The sequence below is a fragment of the Ovis canadensis genome, chromosome X, assembly GCF_042477335.2.
Source record: "Ovis canadensis isolate MfBH-ARS-UI-01 breed Bighorn chromosome X, ARS-UI_OviCan_v2, whole genome shotgun sequence".
Lineage (NCBI taxonomy): Eukaryota > Metazoa > Chordata > Mammalia > Artiodactyla > Bovidae > Ovis > Ovis canadensis.
This window is the reverse complement of record NC_091727.1, coordinates 115,426,254-115,446,274: the sequence shown is the minus strand read 5'-3', so window position 1 is coordinate 115,446,274 and position 20,021 is coordinate 115,426,254. Positions and strand designations below refer to the sequence as shown.

At 40.4% G+C, this 20,021-nt stretch overlaps 1 protein-coding gene across 2 annotated transcripts in view; it reads left to right on the top strand.

Annotated features, from left to right (window-relative positions):
• ZDHHC9 (zinc finger DHHC-type palmitoyltransferase 9) overlaps positions 1–13,842 on the top strand; it is a 29,924-nt gene extending 16,082 nt beyond the window's left edge. For both annotated transcript variants that reach the window (XM_070292101.1, XM_070292100.1), the window contains 7 exons: positions 269–427; positions 5,291–5,428; positions 6,334–6,382; positions 7,138–7,240; positions 8,142–8,245; positions 8,646–8,742; positions 12,275–13,842. In XM_070292101.1, the coding sequence (XP_070148202.1) occupies positions 269–427; positions 5,291–5,428; positions 6,334–6,382; positions 7,138–7,240; positions 8,142–8,245; positions 8,646–8,742; positions 12,275–12,388 (764 nt within the window). In that variant the 3' untranslated portion in view covers positions 12,389–13,842. The remainder of the gene's footprint in view (positions 1–268; positions 428–5,290; positions 5,429–6,333; positions 6,383–7,137; positions 7,241–8,141; positions 8,246–8,645; positions 8,743–12,274) is intronic.
• Positions 13,843–20,021: the final 6,179 nt, after the last annotated feature.

The window sequence follows — 20,021 nt, the reverse complement described above, 5'->3', positions numbered from 1 at the left end:
GGTAAAGTTGGATGTTTTTATTTCATATATTTTTTAGCCATTTTTATTTCTTCTTATATGAATGTTTTTCTGTGTTATCAGCCAAAAAGCTTGAAGAAACACTTTTTTACATGTAAACAAAATAATTGCATGGCACTCAGTGGAGTTTTGGGAAGATACTCTTGTGATGTTGAGAGTCTAGTCTGGAGATGACAGTGGGCCTAGGGAGCCTTTGATTATTCTCATTGCTCTTGGAGAGGTGGTATTAACTGTCTTTACTGTTCTACAGAAGCTACCAATGGTGCGGTGCCCCAAGGCCAGCGACCACCCCCTCGTATCAAGAATTTCCAGATAAACAACCAGATTGTGAAACTGAAATACTGTTATACATGCAAGATCTTCCGGCCTCCCCGGGCCTCTCATTGCAGCATCTGTGACAACTGTGTGGGTGAGTAAAACCAAAGGGGCTTTGCCTGGGGGAAAGGCTGAGTTGAAGAGGATCAGAGTGATTTTTCGGGGACGGGAAGATAGATTTAGATAGAAAATGAGCTAGATTTAGTTAAGAAACTTTAGATAGGAAACAAGCTTCTGAACAGTTGTAAATCAACTATACTTTTGTAGATCAGATCATAATTTAAATATCCTCTAGTCTAAAAAAAAACCTCTTGTAAATGAAGAGATAAACTTTACCTGTTTTTCAAATCTGAATTTTCCTCTGCTGAATCTGTTTCAAGTGGAACCCACCTTATAAAGGGGGAGGAGAATCCTAGTCCACTGGAGGGCAGCATCGAGGAAGGAAGGGCTAAATAAGAAGTGGTGTTCCCAAGAAGAAAAAAGTTGCTAGCACTTATTGAATTTCTCGTATATATTAGGCACTGTGCTAAGTGCTTTCCCTTTCTCTCATTTAAGACTTATAAAAACACCATAAGATAGATATTATCCCCATTTTGCAGATGAGGAAATAGGTGAAGCACCTTTGTGTAGGTTTGTATGAAGCTGGAAAGGGTCTAATTCCCAAATCCTCATTTGTTCTTTCTCTGCTTCTGCTTCAAGTGTGGCAGGTGTATGTGTGCATAATACAGCGGTCTGTGCTTCTATTTGCATATATATGTGACTTAGTTGTAATCACTGCCTAGTGTATGCTGAGCCCTGGAAACGATCAAAAACAGACAGTAAATATGTCCGTTGAAAGGCAAATGTGTGCAGTTCCTTATATTATCAATAAGGATTCTTCCAGCATTCTTCGTATATGCCATGGAGTATGCCTGAGTACCTTGCTTTCCTCTTGTTAGCCAATTCTTTTTAGTTTAAGGGTGGGAAGATGTATCTTACTTTAAATGGTAAAAGATATTTGTAGATAGGATTTTTATAAATTGAAACATTTTAAGTGAATCAGGAAACTTGATATTTTAAGAAAGTCTGATGGGACGGTTTTCAGAAAGAATTTCCTCTCCTTATTAATATTCTTAAACATAAAGAACTCATGCAAGTTGATTTTTTTAAGAAGAAGCCCTAATATTTTAGTAGAAATATGGACAGCAGATAAAACAGGAAATGCATTTACTTAGTTAACATGAAAAAATGTTCATCTCTACTCAACATCAAAGAGAAAAATTAAAACAAGATCTTTTTAAATCTAGAAATTCAGCAAGGAAAACTTGATAATGCTTCGTCCTACACTAGTGAGAGTATAAATTGGAAAAAAACTTTTTGGAAGGCAACCTAGTAAGATTCATGCCTTTAGAACATGTATACTTTGATGCCACTAACTTGCTTTCTAGGGATCTATCCCAAGAAAGTAATTAGGGATATGGTAAAAGATTTAGGTATGGACATATTTACCTCCAGATTATTATAATAATGAAAAATTGGAAAGAACCGTATTGTTCACCAGTAGATAGACGGTCAAATAAATTGTGGGACATTCATGCAGTAGACTTCTGTCTATGGGAAAAGTGGAATGAAATAAAATAGAAGATAGGCTACATTTATAGTGTGATCTCAGTTACCCATTGAAAAAAATTTAAGTATGTATAAAGAATTATGCATGGAAGTTCTCCAGAATGCTTATTGTCTATTATCTATAGGTTGTGGGGTTATAAGGGATTTTGTTTCCTTCATTAGAAAAAAAATTATTTTCAAGTTTTCTACAATGAGCATGTACTAGTTGTATTATTAGAAAAAAGTGTGATTTTAATATAATAAAAATATATCTGTATGAATATATATTTTCCAATGTTTTTTATATGGCAGGTTTGTTTAAAGTAAGGCTATCTTCATTCCTTTTTCTGAAAAGATATTGCAGCCCTTTAACTAGGAGGTGCACCATTCTTAACACTTATTTTTTTGACTGGTACACAGCTCATTGTGCTTTAAAAATGATGTATTTTATTTTTTGTGGGTTTTTTGATTCATTAAAATAATACACATTCATTGTAGAAAAGATAGAAAGTACAGGTATAAATAAAACTTAATCCCAAACTCATTCTCCATTTTGTTGTATTTCCTTCTAGTCTTTCTCTTGTTTGTAAAACTCTATCTACATGATAGAGTTTTTAGTCCTGCCTTTGTCATTTACTGTTATCTCCTGAGCATTTTTCTACATCTTTAATAAATGGTTTTTGAATATATTATTGTTATTATTTTGGCCTCACTGCATGGCCTGTGGGATCTTAGTTCCCCGACTAGGGACTGAACCCACATCCCTGCATTGGAAGGCAAAGTCTTTACCACTGGACCGCCAGGGAAGTCCCAGAATATGCTATTTTAATGACTGCATAATCCATCATATGGCCATATTCTAGTTTATTTAGGCAATCTGCTATCAGTCTATATTATTCACAATCCTATTTCATTCATTATTATAACACATTAATCAAAATTAATAAGTTTAGGAATGTGGTGGAATTGGAACCTTCATACTTTCCTGGTGGGAATTGTAAAATGGTGCTGCCACTGTGAAGAATACTTTGGCAGTTCTTCAAAAAGTTAAAATTATATGGCTCAGCAATTCCACTCCTGGATATATACCTGTATTAGTGTGCTTGGGCTGCCGTAACAGAATACCACAGACTCAGTAAGTTAAATAACAGAAATTAATTCTCTCATAGTGCTGGGTGTTAGTGGTCCAAAATCACAGAGCAGACTGGGTGGATTTCTGGTGAGGATTGCAGGTGGCCACCTTCTGGCTGTGTCCTCACCTGGCCTTTTCTCTGTGCTTGCATACTTCCATTTCTTATAAGGCTACCAGTTGTATTGGATTAGGGCCCCACCCTTATGATCTCATTTAACTTTAGTTATCTCCTTAGAGGCCATATCTCCAAATACAGTCACATTGGGGCTTAGGGCTTCAACATATGAATTTTAGGGAGGCGGGGGAATGACACAATTCTGTCCATAGCAATACCAAAAGGAACTGAAAAACAGAAACTCAAACATATTTGTACATCAGTGTTCACAATAGCCAAAAGATGGAGGCAATCCAAGTGTCCCTCAACAAACAGATAAGCAAAAATGTGGTACAGCCATACAATGGAATATTTTTCAGTCATAAGGAGGAATGAAGTGCTGATACGTGCTACAACATGGTTGAGTCTTGAAAACATGCTGGGTAAGAGAAGTCAGATGCAAAAGGCCATATATTGTATGATTCCACTTAAGTGAAATATCTAGAATAAGCAAATTCATAGAGATAGAAAGAAGATTAGAGGTTACCAGGGACTGGGAGAAGGGGAAAATGGAAAGTTACTACTTAATGAGTACAGAGTTTCTGTTTAGGGGTGATGAAAATTTTTGGAAATAAGTATTTGTGATGGTTGCACAACACTGTGAATGTAATTAATGCCAGTGAATTTTACACTTAAAATTGGTTAAAATGGCAAATTGTATGTTTTATAAATTTTACCACAATAAAAAATTTAATGAAAACGTATTGACCCTAAATTTCTGTGCTCTTCTCTATTTCCTTATGAGAAATTACTGAAAATGGATTTCTTCTGCCAAAGGGACGTAAACATTATTAAGGCTCTTGATACATATGTCCAAATTGCTTTCCAGAAAGGTTCTCTCAATTTGTAGTTCCACAAACAGTATATTATACATTTTACCCTGTTCTCACTAGCATTGAATATCATTTTATATATCCTTATTTTGATAGGCAAAAACTTTCTTATTGTTGTCCATGCATTGGAGAATGAAATGGCAACCCACTCCAGTGTTCTTGCCTGGAGAATCCCAGGGACGGGGGAGCCTAGTGGGCTGCCGTTTATGGGGTCGCACAGAGTCAGACACAACTGATGCGGCTTAGCAGCAGCAGCATTGCACTGGCTTATTAATGAATCAGAGGACTAAATATATGTTTATGTGGTATTATTAACTGTTTTGATTTTTGACTATTTTCTTGAAGGAGTATTTGTATTTAATTATTGATTTATAAGGACTTTTAATACACTGTTATAAAATTCAAATATATTCCTGTTGGGTTTTCTTCCTCTTTCATTTTCCTGATAGTATTTTTAACATATTGGAAATATTTTTTGAAGTGTATGAAGTCAAATCATTTCTTTGTCATCTGTGTTTTTTTCCATTACTTTTATGCTTAGAAAGCCCTTCTCCATTCAGGAGACAAATGTTCACCTAGTGTTTTTGGTTATTTTAAGGTTTTACTTTGCTTTTACATTTAACTCTTTAATCCATCTGGAATTACTTTTGATAAATAATGTGAGGAAAAAAGATTGAAGCTTATTTTCAGTCAAGTAACCAATTGTTTATGGAATGATACTGCCTTTCACCACTGGTTTTGTAGCACTGCTTTTCCCAGACAGAAGATTTTTATATATTCTATTTCTGGGTGATTTCCATTCCATTAAGCTATGCCACACCATTTAAGGTGTGTAATTTTTTACTAACTGGAGTTTAAGAAAAAACACACTACTCATTTTTCAAAATTTCCTTGGCTGTTTATACTGATTTATTCTTCCTGCACTTAGTAGACTCACGTACTAAGACTTTTCTTGGGAAAAACAAGCTCTGTGCTGTTAACTGATGGTGAGACAGATCACTTAACCCCTCAGTATGCCAGTTTCCTTATGTATAAAATGGAGAAAAGAATATCTTCTTTTGCCTAACTCCCAGGGTGATTGTGGGGATCGAAGGAGATGGCTGTGAAAACATTGCAAAAAGTGAAAACCAGTGTTTTTTGCAGTTGCAGTACACAAGGACCCTAAGGGTCTGGGAATTCCGTATGAAGTGGATGGTGGGGTTGTGCTTCGTCTTGGAGGCTTTGGTGCTGGACTCTCTCTTTCTCCCACAGAGCGCTTCGACCATCACTGCCCCTGGGTGGGGAATTGTGTTGGAAAGAGGAACTACCGCTACTTCTACCTCTTCATCCTGTCTCTCTCCCTCCTCACGATCTATGTCTTCGCCTTCAACATCGTCTATGTGGCTCTCAGTGAGTATACAGGGCAGTGTCTGTTGGTGGAAGGGTGGGTGGAGGGAGGAGGCTTGAGGACAGCTTAGGGGAGTGGTTTCCTATCCTGGGGAGACTTTCCCATTGCAAAGGCACCTTAGGAACAATTAGAAGTGAGCACTACTGTCTGCTCCTGAGCAGAGCTCCAAACCTCAGGATTTACTGAGCATGTTGGCCTTCTCAGTGGCCCTCTGCTAGGGATCGGGGCCATAATTACCAGTTTGTCCCTAGAGTACCTGGCATGTCCCAGGTGATCCCAAAGGTTGAGGATGTATTTTTGGTGTATGTGTCCTCTCTTCTGCCTCATAAGACCTGCTTAGTGTCAGGTGGTAGAAGGGGTTATACCAGAGAAATGTCTTTTAGTGGCTCATGGTCTGCTTCGGAAGATAGAAAACACACACTTGTGCACATCTGCACATGCACACACCCCCACACATCCAACAGCCCAAGAACAGACAGGATGTGGAGTTAAAGGAGTGGTCTTCCTCAGGGTAGCTCCCTGGGAAGAGATGAGTTCTGAGCTGGGTTTTGAACAGTGGAGAGATATAGATTGGTGAAGAGAGAGGATTTTTCTTGGATATTTCTGGTTTCTTTCACCTATGAATGCATTTCCCTGCTGCATGCCCATAGCTGGAGGTTAGGGAGAAGGGAGGGGAGCCAGATGCTGGGCTTGTAGCTGACTCTCTAGTTGTGTTGGGTCCTGCGTTGGAAAGGTGAACCCTTTAGTCAAGAGAGCACCAGTTTGCAGGAGAGTCCCTTACCTGAATGAGGGCTTATCTCTTGCCAGCTTGTAACAAGGATAGGGAGGGAAGAAAGTAGGCACTAGAGTATGTGGATATTTTTTACTGAAGTTACTAATCTTTCTACTCCTCCTCCCAATTTCACAGAATCCTTGAAAATTGGCTTCCTGGAGACATTGAAAGAAACTCCTGGAACATATCCTCCCCTGGCAGTAGGTCCCTGTGCAGCCCTCTTAAACTACTTTTCAGCGTGCTTTCTGTCTGCAGTTCTCCACCATCTCATTTTTCAGACGTCAGAGAGTGCCAATGTCTAAAATTGAAAAATGGAGTCTTAGTGGTAACAACCAGAATGGAAAATGGCTGGGGCTTAAAGGGAGGTTGTTTTTTCACCCTTGTCTCCACTGCTTCCCTCCCAAGTCCTTCTGATCCTAGGCTCAGCTCTGCCTTCTCTAGTGGGCTGTACTTTGCTCTCAATAGACCTCTTGTGTCACTAGAAGTCCCACCTTCCTGTTACAGCTAAGGCTTATTTTGTACAGCAGTTACATTTCTGAGAAGGAGATTCAACTGGGATTTCTAGAAATCACATTCTGGTTTCTTTCCCACCAATTTTTTTGTTTATAGAGTTTGTTTTCCGGTGGCAGAGATGACCATCGTTGTTTTGCTTTGGACCCCTCCTAAATGTCCCTTTCAAAGAGCCAATGATGAATAAACAGAAAACGTCTAAATACACTAAATCTGTTAGAGAGCTCCTTGTAGTGTATAAACAGGAGTCTGTTACTTTTCATGAGGGATACAGCCAGTGAGTTTAGAATTCATCCATTGTTATAAATGGATATATATTTGTGATGTATGTTCCAAGGGGTAAAGATGGTGTGATTGGTGCCATGAACATGGGCTGAGGCATTAAGTCCCCTGGTGTGGCCTCTTCAACATTCCTTAACAACACCTCACTGTTCTAGAAGTACTCATTTGCTTCTTCACGCTCTGGTCCGTCGTGGGACTGACTGGATTCCACACTTTCCTTGTGGCTCTCAACCAGACAACCAATGAAGATGTGAGTCAGCTTTTCCTTTCCTTATCACATATTCTTCTACCAAAAGCCTATTCTCTAATTACCTGCTAGAGAACTGTCTCCAGGGTCTGGGAGATTGAGGCAGGTGTGGGAATTGGTTAAACCAGGTGTGTAGAAGAACAAGCAGACTGCTTTGTTTGGAGCTGAATGCCTATAGGGAATGAGGAAAAAGAGATTGAATGGTTGGGTGGGCACAAGGTCTTCAAATGTTCATACGTCCTTAAAAGTTAACTAACTGGGTTTGGAATGGAGAGAGACAGTTGCATTGAATTACATCCTTGCTTTTAAAAAGTTACTGATTAATCCATATTTATTGTAGAAAATCAGAAACTACAGATAAACAAAAAATAGCAAATAAGTCCCTGTAATTTTACCTCCTAGGCCTCACCATTGTTGTGGTGTGATCTATAGTCTTCTAGACTTGTCTAGACTTGTTCCCATGCTTGTTTATTTGAGTATATTATGGGGGTTTTTTGCAGTCTGGATTTCTTTTTTTCTTTTTTTAAAAATAAATTTATTTATTTTAATTGGAGGCTAATTACTTTACAATATTGTGGTGGTTTTGCCATACATTGACATGAATATTACATATTTTTAAATGGAAATAATATATAACTCTCAGGTATCTACATTTTCAACTCTATTGTGAATATTTTTCCATGGCTGTGCATATATTTCTTTTTTTTTCTATTGTGGTAAAAGACATATAGCATAAAATACACCATCTTAAACCATTTTTAAGTGTACAATTCATTGGCATTAGTACATTGACATTGTTGTGCAACCATTGCCACCATCCATCTCTAGAACTTTTCCATCTTCCCATGCTCTATGTATTTCTTCAACATAATGTTTAATGTAAGCCTTGGCTTTTATCTTGCAGATCAAAGGCTCATGGACAGGGAAGAATCGTGTCCAGAATCCCTATAGCCATGGCAACATTGTGAAAAACTGCTGTGAAGTGCTGTGTGGCCCGTTGCCCCCCAGGTACTCAAAGGACTGGAAGGTTCTGGGACTCTTGGGACAAGCAGTTAGACCCAATCCTGTCACCTGGTCTGATGCATTCTTCTGAACATGGCCTCTTGGTGTCAAAAGAGGGCTTCCCAGGGATTGTCCCTGGGTGCCATATCTACATGGACCATAGACCACAAGCTGGTTGTTTTGAAGGGATGACCTTTCATTCTTATTTCATCTGTTTATTCCTTTGTTAATGTGGTATTCCATGATTTGTGGAAGAAAAAAGTGAATGGAAGGCAGGAGGTGCGTGCTTGGATCAGGCTAGACTGCCAAAGGGCAGGCTTGTGTTTTCCAGCACACACAGCAAGCAGATGTGGGTGGATGGACAGGTGGATGCGAGGTGTTGTGTTAACTCTGCTATCTCCTTCAGTGTGCTGGATCGAAGGGGTATTTTGCCACTGGAGGAAAGCGGAAGTCGACCCCCCAGTACTCAAGAGGCGAGTACCAGCCTTTTGCCTCAGGGCCCAGTAAGTGTTCCTGACTGTTTTAAAGCTTTTAGACTTTAAGACTGATTCGGTGATAGAGGGTATAGGGTAAATTTATACCTTGGCAATATAATTAGGCAATTTTGTGTCCAATCACTCCAGCTTCCCTGTGTCTGCTTCTGTGCTGACATTTTCTTAAGATCTTTGTGCCCTTGACATAGATTAAGATCTAGTCATTTCTCCAACATTTTGTGTCAGCCAATGTGTTAAGGATACACCAATGAACAAGGCACACAATGTCCCTGATCTTACGAACCTCATTGTGTAGTGGGGATGAGAGACAATAAAACAGGCTGTTCGTTGGTACAGTGACAGTTGTCTTGATGAGGGAAGAATAAAATGCTATAGGAGCAGTGGTAGTGGTCAGGGGAGTGGGTCGGAGTTAGTGGTGTGGTTACCTTGATAGAAGGGGGCTGCTTCTCTGGAATATGCAGGTGTTACGGAAACTCTCCCAGCTATACTACTCAGATATGCTTTAATAAAGTATGTTCCTCAGAAGTTATTAGTTGAACTTTCTTCTTAAATAATAGCTCTATTGAGATATGATTCAGATACCATAAAATCTCAATTAAAAATGTAGGATTCACTGGTTTGTAATATATTCACAGAATTGCACTATCATCACAACAATCAATTTTTAAACATTTTCATTGCCCTTCCCCCCCCAAAAAAAAACCCTGTACCCATTAGCAGTCACTGTCCCTTTCCCCCCAGTTCCCTCAGCCCCATCCCTGCTGCTGCTGCTAAGTCACTTCAGTCGTGTCCGACTCTGTGCGACCCCACAGACAGCAGCCCACCAGGCTCCCCAGTCCCTGGGATTCTCCAGGCAAGAACACTGGAGTGGGTTGCCATTTCCTTCTCCAATGCATGAAAGTGAAAAGTGAAAGTGAAGTCGCTCAGTCGTATCCGACTCTTAGCGACCCAATGGACTGCAGCCTACCAGGCTCCTCCATCCATGGGATTTTCTAGGCAAGAGTACTGGAGTGGGGTGCCATTGCCTTCTCCACAGTCCCATCCCTAGGCAACTGTTAAGTTTCTTCAGTACATTTCATATAAATGCAGTCGTATTATATGTGTTCTTTTGTGACTGGCTTCTTTCATTTAGGATTGTATTTTCAAGGTTCATCCATGTTGTAGCTTGTGGTGGTACTTTTTTCCTTTATATGGTTGGATAATATTCCATTATATGGATAGACCATATTTTATTTATACGTTCATCAACTGATAGACATTTAGATTGTTTCCACCTTTTGGTTATTATGAATAATGCTGAAATGAACATGTGTATGCAAGTTTTTACATGGACATATATTTTCATTTCTCTTGACTATATACATGAAATTACTGGGTCATATAATAATTTTATGTTTAACCTTTTTAGGAACAGCTGTACTGTTTTCCAAAGTGGCTGTACCATTTTTTCACCCCCACCAGTTGCATATGAGGATTCCAGTTTCTCCATATCTTGGGCAACACTTGTTATTATCATCCACCATTTTGATTCTAGCCATCCTTGAATATGTGCAGCCATATATCATGGTAGCTTTGATTTGCATTTCCCTGATGCATAATGATACTGAACATCTTTTCATTAGTTTATTGGCCAGTTGTGTATCTTCTTCTTTGGAGAAGTGTCTATTCAGATCCTTTGTCCATTTTTAAATTGGATTGTTTGGGATTTTTTTTAAAATTGTTGAGTTGTAAGAGTTTTTTATTCTGTATGTAAGTCCCTTATCAGAGATTTGATTTGCAAAGATTCTCCAGTTTTGTATATTGTCTTTTCACATTCTTGATGGTGTCCTTTCAAGCACAAAAGATTTCAGTTTTGTGTAGTCTAGTTTATCTATTTTGGTTGTTGTTTTTGCTTGCGCTTTCATTGTCAGGGCTTCCCTTGTAGCTCAGCTGGTAAAGAATCTGCGCACAATGCCAGAGACCTGGGTTCGATCCCTAGGTTGGGAAGATCCCGTGGAGAAGGGAAAGGCTACCCACTCCAGTATTCTGGCCTGGAGAATTCCATGGACTATATAGTCCATGGGGTCGCAGAGAGTCGGACACGACTGAGTGACTTTCACTTCACTTCACTTCATTGTCAGATCTAAGAAACCATTGCCTAATCGAAGATCATGGAGATTTATACTCTGTTTTCTTCTTAGAGTTTTATAGTTTTAGCTCTTATATTTAGGTCTTTAATCCATTTTGAGTTAAATTTTGTATATTGTATGAGGTAGAGGGTTCAAATTCTTTATTTTGCATGTGGATATCCAGTTGTCTTGGCACAGTTTATTGAAGGTTATCCTTACTCTGTTGAATTGTTGTGGTACCCCTGTCAAAAATTAGTTGATCATAAATGTGAGAATCTGTTTCTGGACTTTCAGTCCTATTCCACTGATCAATAAGTTTATTCCTATGCCAGTATCATACTATCTGGGTTACTGTAGCATTGTAGTAAGTTTTGAGATTATGAAGTGTGAGTCCTCCAAATTTATTCTTTATTTAATTGTTTTGGTTCTGTTCCTTCTAATTTCCATATGACTCCTAGAATCAACTTAATCAATTTCTGCAGATGTACCAGCTGAAATTTTGATGGGGATTGTATTAAATCTGTAGATTAATTTGGAGAATATTATGATTAACATAATTACATGTTAAGACTAACATGATTAAGCCTTCTGAGCCAATAATATGGGCTATAATCTCATTTATGTAGGTCTTTTAAAATTTCTTTCAACAATGTTTTATAGTTTTCAGAGTATAAGTTTTATATTTCTTTTGTGACCCTTATTCATAAGTCTTTTATTCTTTTTGATGTTATTATAATATAAATGGGCTTCCCTGGTGGCTCAGGTCATAAAGAATCCACCTGCAGTGCGGGAGACCTGGGTTTGATCCCTGAGTTTGGAAGATCCCCTGGAGAAGGGAATGGCTACCCACTCCAGTATTCTTTCCTGGAGAATTCCATGAGCCTGGCAGGCTACAGTCCATGGAGTCACGAAGAGTTGGACACGACTGAGAGACTTTCACTTTCACATAATATAAATGAAATTATTTTGGAGACTTCCCTGACTATCATTCAGGAGATATTTTCAAAGCAGATGTACCATCTGAAAATTTAGCCACCCTACCCCCTTTGGTTTAGAATCACTGTTCTAGTGAGCCACGTATTAGGGCCCAAAGAAGATTGAGAGCCACTGTGTCAGACCTGGTGAGACATGTATGTTATAATATTCTGTTGTGAAAGAGGGAAGGTGATCTGTGTAATTATTTGTGGTCCCGTTTATTATTAACATGAATAATAATGGAAACATCTGTCCACAACAGGCAGTTAAGAGTAGAACTCAAATTTCAATTGCTTTCTGTTGAGAAGACAATAGTCTAGTTTTGGTTCTGAGTTTCGGGCTGGTGGGAGCATATCTCTAGCCATGAGTGTGGTTAATGGGTTCAGAGGATGAGTTCAGTGTCTATGGATTATCTCCATTTGGATTCTATATTGACTTTGATATCTTTTCCTTCTCAGGCCCCAATAGACCATCTAAGCAATGAGATGCCGGAGGACACCAGCACTCCTGAAGAGATGCCACCCCCAGAGCCCCCAGAGCCCCCACAGGAGGTGATGGAAGCTGAGAAGTAGCCTATGTATGGAAGAGACTTTCATTGTGTTTGATTAGGGCTGTGAGAGATTTAAGGGGAGAAGGTAAACCTGAGACAGAGAGAGAGTAAGCTGTTCCTCTCACTGTTTTTCTTTGGTCTTTATTCACCCTGTTGTAAACTGACATTTTCTTGCTGCAAGCTTTTTTAATTTCTGGACTCTAAGCAGTCGCAGAAGATGTCAGTCACCTCTGGTAACTGGACAAATGGGTCCCTTGGGCCCTGGCGCTGGTTTTCCATGGCCTCAGCCACGGAGTCTCTTTGGACTCCCCTCTCTTCCCTCCAGATCCCAGCTCTCTTGCTTGGGGTCACTGGCCCAATCCTGGGGTAAAGGTCCTTGAGACTGGCTCAATTCCCCTCAAGTTGCTGCATGTCACGAGTCCAGAGGCAGTCACAGAGACTGCTGGCCAGGGCATTCTACCTGGATTCTCGAGGCCTTCAGAATGGAGGAGGATGGAGAGTAGGTTTGGAGGATTCTCACGGCTCCAAAGTGCCAACATTGCCAGCAAATCCTTTCAGGAATGGGGCAGGTAGCTTCCAGTTGTTGTATTTATTCGTGTAGCTTCTCCTTTGTCCCCTGTCCACTCTCTTAACACCTAAGCCCCACTCTTTTCCTGTGAGATATATGTAAGTAGTTGTAGTATAGATAACGATTTACATTTCTTGTAGACTACCCAGAAACTTTTTACTACCTGTGCCATTCTCAATAAGAACTTATGAGATGCCAATGGCACGGCCCCTCACACTCTCTGTCTCATCTCTCCTCCTCTCTCACTAGCCCCTTTTAATTTGTTTTCCTTTTGACTCTTGTTCCCGTTGGGAGCAGGAACGGCAGTAATAAAAGTCTGCACTTTGGTGGCTCCTTTTCCTCAGAGGAAGCCCGAGTGCTCACTTAAACACTACCCCCTCAGACTCCCTGTGTGAGGCCTGTAGAGGCCCTGTATGCACAAATGGGGAAACCAAGGCACAGAGAGGCTCTCCTCTCCTCTCCTCTCCCCCTGTATCCCCTCAAAACAGAAAAAAAATAATAGAAAAAAGAGGATAACAAGTACTTCCATTAGGCCTCGGCTGAGTGAGGAGGGAAAGCCCCGCACTGCTGCCCTCCCGGGTAACCCACTCTAAGGCCTTGGCCCATCTCGGGCTTGGTAACCACACCAGGGGCTTCCTCCAGGCCCCAATCTTCCAGCACTTCCACCGGCAGAGTCCCAGAGTCACTTCACCCTGGGGGTGGGTTGTGGCCCCCAGTCAGCTCTGCTCAGGACCTGCTCTATTTCAGGGAAGAAAATTTATGTATTATATGTGGCTATATTTCCTAGAGCACCTGTGTTTTTCTCTTTCTAAGCCAGGGTCCTGTCTGGATGACTTCTGGGGAGGGGGGGGAGTGTAAACCAGAACTTTTAATCTATTTGAAGGTGATTAAACTGTGTCTAATGCAAACTGCCTGCCTCCTCCTTCCCCTTCCACTTCAGGAACCACTGTGGGGTGTAAGTATCTTTGTGTGGCGGGGTGGGGGGTGAGGGTGGGGTTGAAGGGGTTGCTTGTTACTACTACCCATACTTCCCTTTTCCAGGGGACCCTTGGGTTGGAGAGATTGCTCCCAAACTCTCCACTGATCTATTTTACACTCTGGGTTGAAGTTTACCTTATTCTGAACTATGAAAAAAAAAAAAAAAGCCTTTCAAGGCCATGGACAGTGTTGGAAAGCTTGGGAGGGTCGAGGGTTATATTAAAGTAAGAGAACAAGTTCTTTATTAGGATATTGTTTTTATACAGATGGATGGTTTTAATTGCAGATGAGTCTTAGTTATTAAAGCAGGCTTATCAGCCCCCTGCCCCCGGAAATATTTTGTTAGTGATCTTTTACGAGTGATGGTAATATTTCTTTTTAAATAGTCTCTAATCAAAATTCCTTACCAATTCCTGTTTCACTCTCCCCAGTTAATCAAAAGTAATGAAACTTGGCTGCTCACAGATTTTTCTCTGTCTTCCTATTTTCCTTGTAGCAGGATTTGAGGTTAGCAGTCCTTGGAGAGACAGAGAGACTAGGACTGGGACTAACTCTGATTCCTGTCCTATCTGCCTCTGCTTTCCCATTCTTTTTCTGGCTCTCTCGGTTTTGTCCTTGTAGTTAGATTTTAGTCAGTTCAAAATAAGGCCAAGCCTGGAAAGTTGGGAAGATACTAGATTTTTTTCAGTTAACTCGCCACTCAGATGAAACTGCTTTTAGTCAGTTCTCTGCCCATCTTGTCTCAGCCCATGTCCTCTCTCCTCCAGTTTACCTCAGCCACTCTTCTGTTGACCCTTGGGTCCATTAGATAAGCTGTCTTTTCCTGAGGTGAAGGGTCAAAATGGAAACCCCTTATCACTAGTGTGAAATGATTTTTTTAAAGCTTCTGGTTTTCCCTACTTCCTGCCCTTGTTCTTTTCCTTTATAAATCTTCTATTTTTAAGACCTTGGCCTGAAGATCTGTCCATTCATACCATGCACCAGCTGGGACTGTTCCTAGTCTGAGTTCTGATCAGAGTGGAGATTGATGAATTGGTCCTTCCCAGGGGAATAGGCTTTAAATTGTTTACTCTTTTCAATGGCTGACATTCTTTCCACCTCTCCCCTTCCTCCCCATTCCTTAAGTTTCCTATGTTCCCCACTTCCCCAGGCCAGGATGGTTGGCATGAATCCAAAACCTCTGGGGGCTGGTGGAATTTGACTCTTTGGGGCCTTTTTATTTTTCATGTCCCTTTGGCCCTGGGGCCCCCTTTGCCCTAGATGAGAACACCATCTCCCCCTTTGCTTTTTTCACCAGTGGCAGCAGTGGGTTCTCAATCTATAGCAGCTAAACTCCATTCTTCCTGTCCTGACCTTCCTGCCTTTACCCATAAGTCCCTTTTTCCTGCTGAATGAATCTCGTTACCTTGTTGAGGGAAAAATAATTATTTTGTTTTAAGATCTGTTTTCTAACTTAAATGCAATTTAATATGTAAATCTCAGCACTTTTGTGTGAGCCTACAAATGTGTGTGTGTGTTGTATGTGTATGGTGGGATTTTCACTCTCTGGTGTTTCTTAATAAAGAAATCCTTCTTTCTGGGGGGAAGCCAATTAATGAAGGAGACTTGAATAGTTGTAGAAATAGAAGGATGTTTGTTTCTTTGTGCTTCTGCCTCATTTCTTTACTTGTGCCTAGTGTGAATGACCAGACCCCTCCACCACCTTTTGACCCCCTCCCTTTTAGAGGGCCCTCAGCCTAGTGGGGCAGAGAGAGGGACCAGTACTGTGTCTGGTGCCCCTCTGGGACCACTTGGATTGGCTCAAGCAGTAACCTAGCAACCTAGCTCCCCTCCCTCTCCCCAAGGCCTGGCCCTGTTAGTCCTTTTCTTCCAGCTCAGTTCACTTTATACCTCTGAAGCTTGGGGCTGGGCTAGGGAAAATCACCAAGGGATCACAGTAAATTTTTTTTTTTTTTAATAATTTTCTCTCGTGCCTTGGTGCTACTAAAGAAGACCAGTGCTTCCAATGATTCAAAAAGCATTTGTGTCACTTTTGAGAACACATTCTAGGAATTGCTTGCGGTTCTTTGGAAATATGCTTTAGAAATAGTTTCAAAGGCTACAACTGCAAATATCATTACTTTTAAAGGATGCAAGGCATACTCCCTAAAAAGGGAGTCATTGTGGATTTCATGTTGTGGATAAATATGAAAGGGAAATGGGAACTAGAAATCTTCTGTAAACCATCAGATGCCCTATAGGACATCAGTATAGGTAGAAAAACCTAGTACCACTATCTGGGCCTAATCGTTATACAAGTAAACACAAAACATATTTTTATAGTTTTAATATTATACACTGAATTTCCAGTAATGCAGCAATTATGTAAATTGAGTAAAGATGGTCCTTTATTTTATTCAGAAATTTACCAAGAGTTGTGACTTTTGAAAATCAGGTCACCAACAGGAGTGCCATTCATGGTGTTTTAAGTCTCCAATATTTATTCTTCCTTTGTAGCACTTGCGTTTGCAGTGAATCTGCATGTATAGTGGAAGCATTGGACTAGTAGAGCTTTTAGTATAGTCTTACAAAGGCATTTGCATCTGAAGTTTAGTTATCTGATTCTAAATAACTTCCCTTTTGTTTCTTCTTTATACTATAGTTAGTGTATTAAATTGCTATTCTGGAGATTATGAGTATAAGCAGTTTATATTAACTGTGAAATGCATTTCAGGCCAAGGGTATATTACAAAATATTATATATATGAAGGGAGGGTTGAGAACCCCTGGACTAGATTATCTCAAAGGTCCCTTTCTACCTCTAAATATTTGGAAGACTTAGAAAATCAACAATGCCCCTCATCTCCTTATGCCTTTAATGTGCTTTTTAAATTTTAAAAGTAATACATGTTGAAATTTTGAAAATATAGGAATGTAAGAAGATTGAAAAAAATCACTCATAAACTTATCACCAAATATATTAATCACTGTTAATGTTTTGGTTTATTTCTTTCTGGCCTTTTTTCTTGTGCATACATACATATATATATATATATATATATATATATATATACATATTTTTGAACATAACTGGAATTCAACTATCAATATAGTTTTGTAATCCAGCTTTTTTTACTTAGTATTTTTCATACCATTTTAAATTATTTGAAAATTTTTTTAATGACTCCATGATATATATATAATATTTCCCCTATTGTCAGACATTTTTTAGGCATCTCCAATTTTTCCTTATTATAAATATTGCTATGATGAACTTCCTTATATATGGGCATATCTGTTATTATTTCTTTAGGATAAATTCCAAAAGGTGGAATTACTGAGTTTAATGGCTCTTGATGTGTGCTATGCTAAGTCACTTTAGTCGTGTGACCCCACAGACTATAGCCCGCCAGGCTTCTCTGTCCATGGGATTTTCCAAGCAAGAATACTGGAGTGAGTTGCCACTTCCTCCTCCAATGGCTCTTGATAAATATGGCCAAATTACTTTACAGAAAGGTTGACCCAGTTTGTCCTACCACCTCTGTATCAGAGAGCCTCCTTCAACACACCTTATTTAAACATTTGATCATCTGATAGCTAGTTATTAACTGGTATCTCCATGCCTTCATTTCCTAATTCCGTTAATTATGAGGTAAAACATTTTCTGCACCTCCCTTATGTTTCTTGCCATTTTTATTCTGTGGATTGGCTAAGTCCTTTGTTTATCTTTCTTCTGGCATTAGGGGTTTTTCTTATTGTTTAGTCACTAAGTTGTGTCCGACTCTTTTGTGACTCTTTGAACTGTAGCCCACCAGGTTCCTCTGCCCATGGGATTCTCCAGGCAAGAGTACTGGACTGGGTTGTCATTAATAAATGGAAGCTTGGAGCTCATCCTCCACCGTAGGCCAGGAAGTAAGGGAGCCTTGAGTTAGAAGTGTCCTTACAACTCTGGAGCACAGCGTAGATTTACCACCCTAACATTCCATGTCTCTTCACTTTCTTCAAGCTCCCCTCCCACTACCTTTTCTGCAAGCCACTGCCGGTCTTCAGCTATCTGACCATTCCAACTTGCCTGCGTGGGTGGTAGTTTTGTGCCCCAACTAGAGACATGGTTGTCATAAAACCTGGCCTCTGTCCATGACACTCCTGAAAGGAAAACACCAGTCAATCATGTAGTTCATATTGCTTGTGCTCACTTTTGTGCACCCTCTCTGTCTCTCAGCAGAAAGTACCACGACTTATCTAAGGTCACATGGACAGTTACTGGTAAAGCCAAGACCAGAATCCAGATGTCCTCAGTCCGAGTCCAGAGAGTTTTCCAGCATAACCCCCTATCCCTCAGTCGAGCAGGTGTAGACAGAGAAAGTGGTTTGAATAATTCCAAGTGCCACTGAAATGAAATGAACCTTTCCTTTATTTAACATTCAATAAATACTTGTTGAAAACTGACCACATTCTAGGGCTAACTTTAGGCAAAATTGCGTTGTTGACCCCATTCTCTTGAGAGTTGAGAAGCAGCGATGATTTTAGGATTTTTTTTTTTTTTTGGCCATTTTGGGTGAATTTTACCAATGATGTCTCCATTTTAGGCAGGCAGAGGGCTGACTATATATAGTCGAGCTGGTCTGGGGGCAGTTGTTGGGTTTTTGTTTTAAACTTAAATCTCTTAAATCTCTCTTCAGACACCTGCACTTAGGTTGAACTGATGGTGGGGTTTCTTTAGCACAGAAAGTCAGGAAGTTGCCTAGCCGGGTTCCCACAGTCAAATTGCCTGTCCCTTTGTGAGGGCCATTGCCCTGGGCCCTTTCTGACGCTGTCCCTGGCAGGTCCCAGAGGCAGTGGTATACAAATGCTATATTAGTAACTGTGAAGTTATAGGAAAAGGTGAAGTCTACATATCAAGTGCTATAGAATTGCGTTTATTTAGGGCCTTCCTGGAGGAGGAGTGTCGGCTGGGTCTACAGGGGAGGCAGTTCCTTCCCACTTGATTGTGTTGTTTGTTGGCCAAGCAACATAGAATGTGGCTGACGTTGTGTGAGAAGTGAAGGTAGCCTTATTGTGAAGGAGGGGTGGGAGAGCCACTTCTTTTCCCCAGCTGGGAAACTTCGTACTTCATCCTGAATTTCCTGCCTGGGAGGCTGGGGGGGAAGGCGGTGAACCTCACTGAGACTACCGTGATTAGGGCCCATTTTTCCCTTTACAGACCTCTGTTAGCTTGGTTTTAATGCCCGTTGTCTCCCATGGCTCCACTGGGAAAGAGAGGTGGCGAGTGACAGGGGAGATGGTTTAGGAGGAAGGTGCTGATACCGCTGACTGCTTCCCCTAACTGCTTCAGCCTCTAATCCTGACTTGATGCTCTTTCTTTTTGAATCTGGCTTTTATCCACTTCTTTCTGGCAGCACATGGACGTCCAAGGGAGTTGCCTAAAATAAGGCTGGTACCCTGGGCTGATCATCCTCCTATGGGCTGGGCACAGCAAGGGCTGTCCCAGGCTTCCCAGATGGACTTTCTCCCATCACCAGCCTCTCCACAAACCAGAGCTGGAACCCCTACCCTGAATGCTAGCACCCTCTGGAAGCTTCGAGATAGCTTGTCTCTGAGCTACAGCAGTTAGCCTGCAGACAAGCACATGTCAGCATGGCCTTTGTGCCCATTCTTGAGCTTAGTACCTTGAAGGTTACAAAAAATGTAAAACTCCACGATTTATTGTCACTATGTGCCAGGAACTTTATACACTATCTCATTTCTTTCTCTGCTGACCCCAAGAGGTAGGTATTATTAGCTGATTATTCTTTTTTGTTAAATTTAATTTTTATTTATTTTAAATTATTTTAAAATTGAGATTTAATTAACATAGCATTGTGTGAGTTTAAGGTGTATAAAGTGTTCACTTGATATATTTATCACAATATAGATCATTATTCTTATTTTATAGAAAAGAAATGTATGTGTCTGTAATTACCTCAAATTGTGTAACTAACTAGTAAGTGGTGGAGCCAGGATTTGAAGACACTTTAGTTAAACTCCAAAGCCTTTGCTCTGGGTCACTGCACTAACTAAGGGTCCAAGGAGAGATGGGCCTTAAAGGGAGTGAAATGGAGGTCACAGGATGGTGACATGATATCATTCA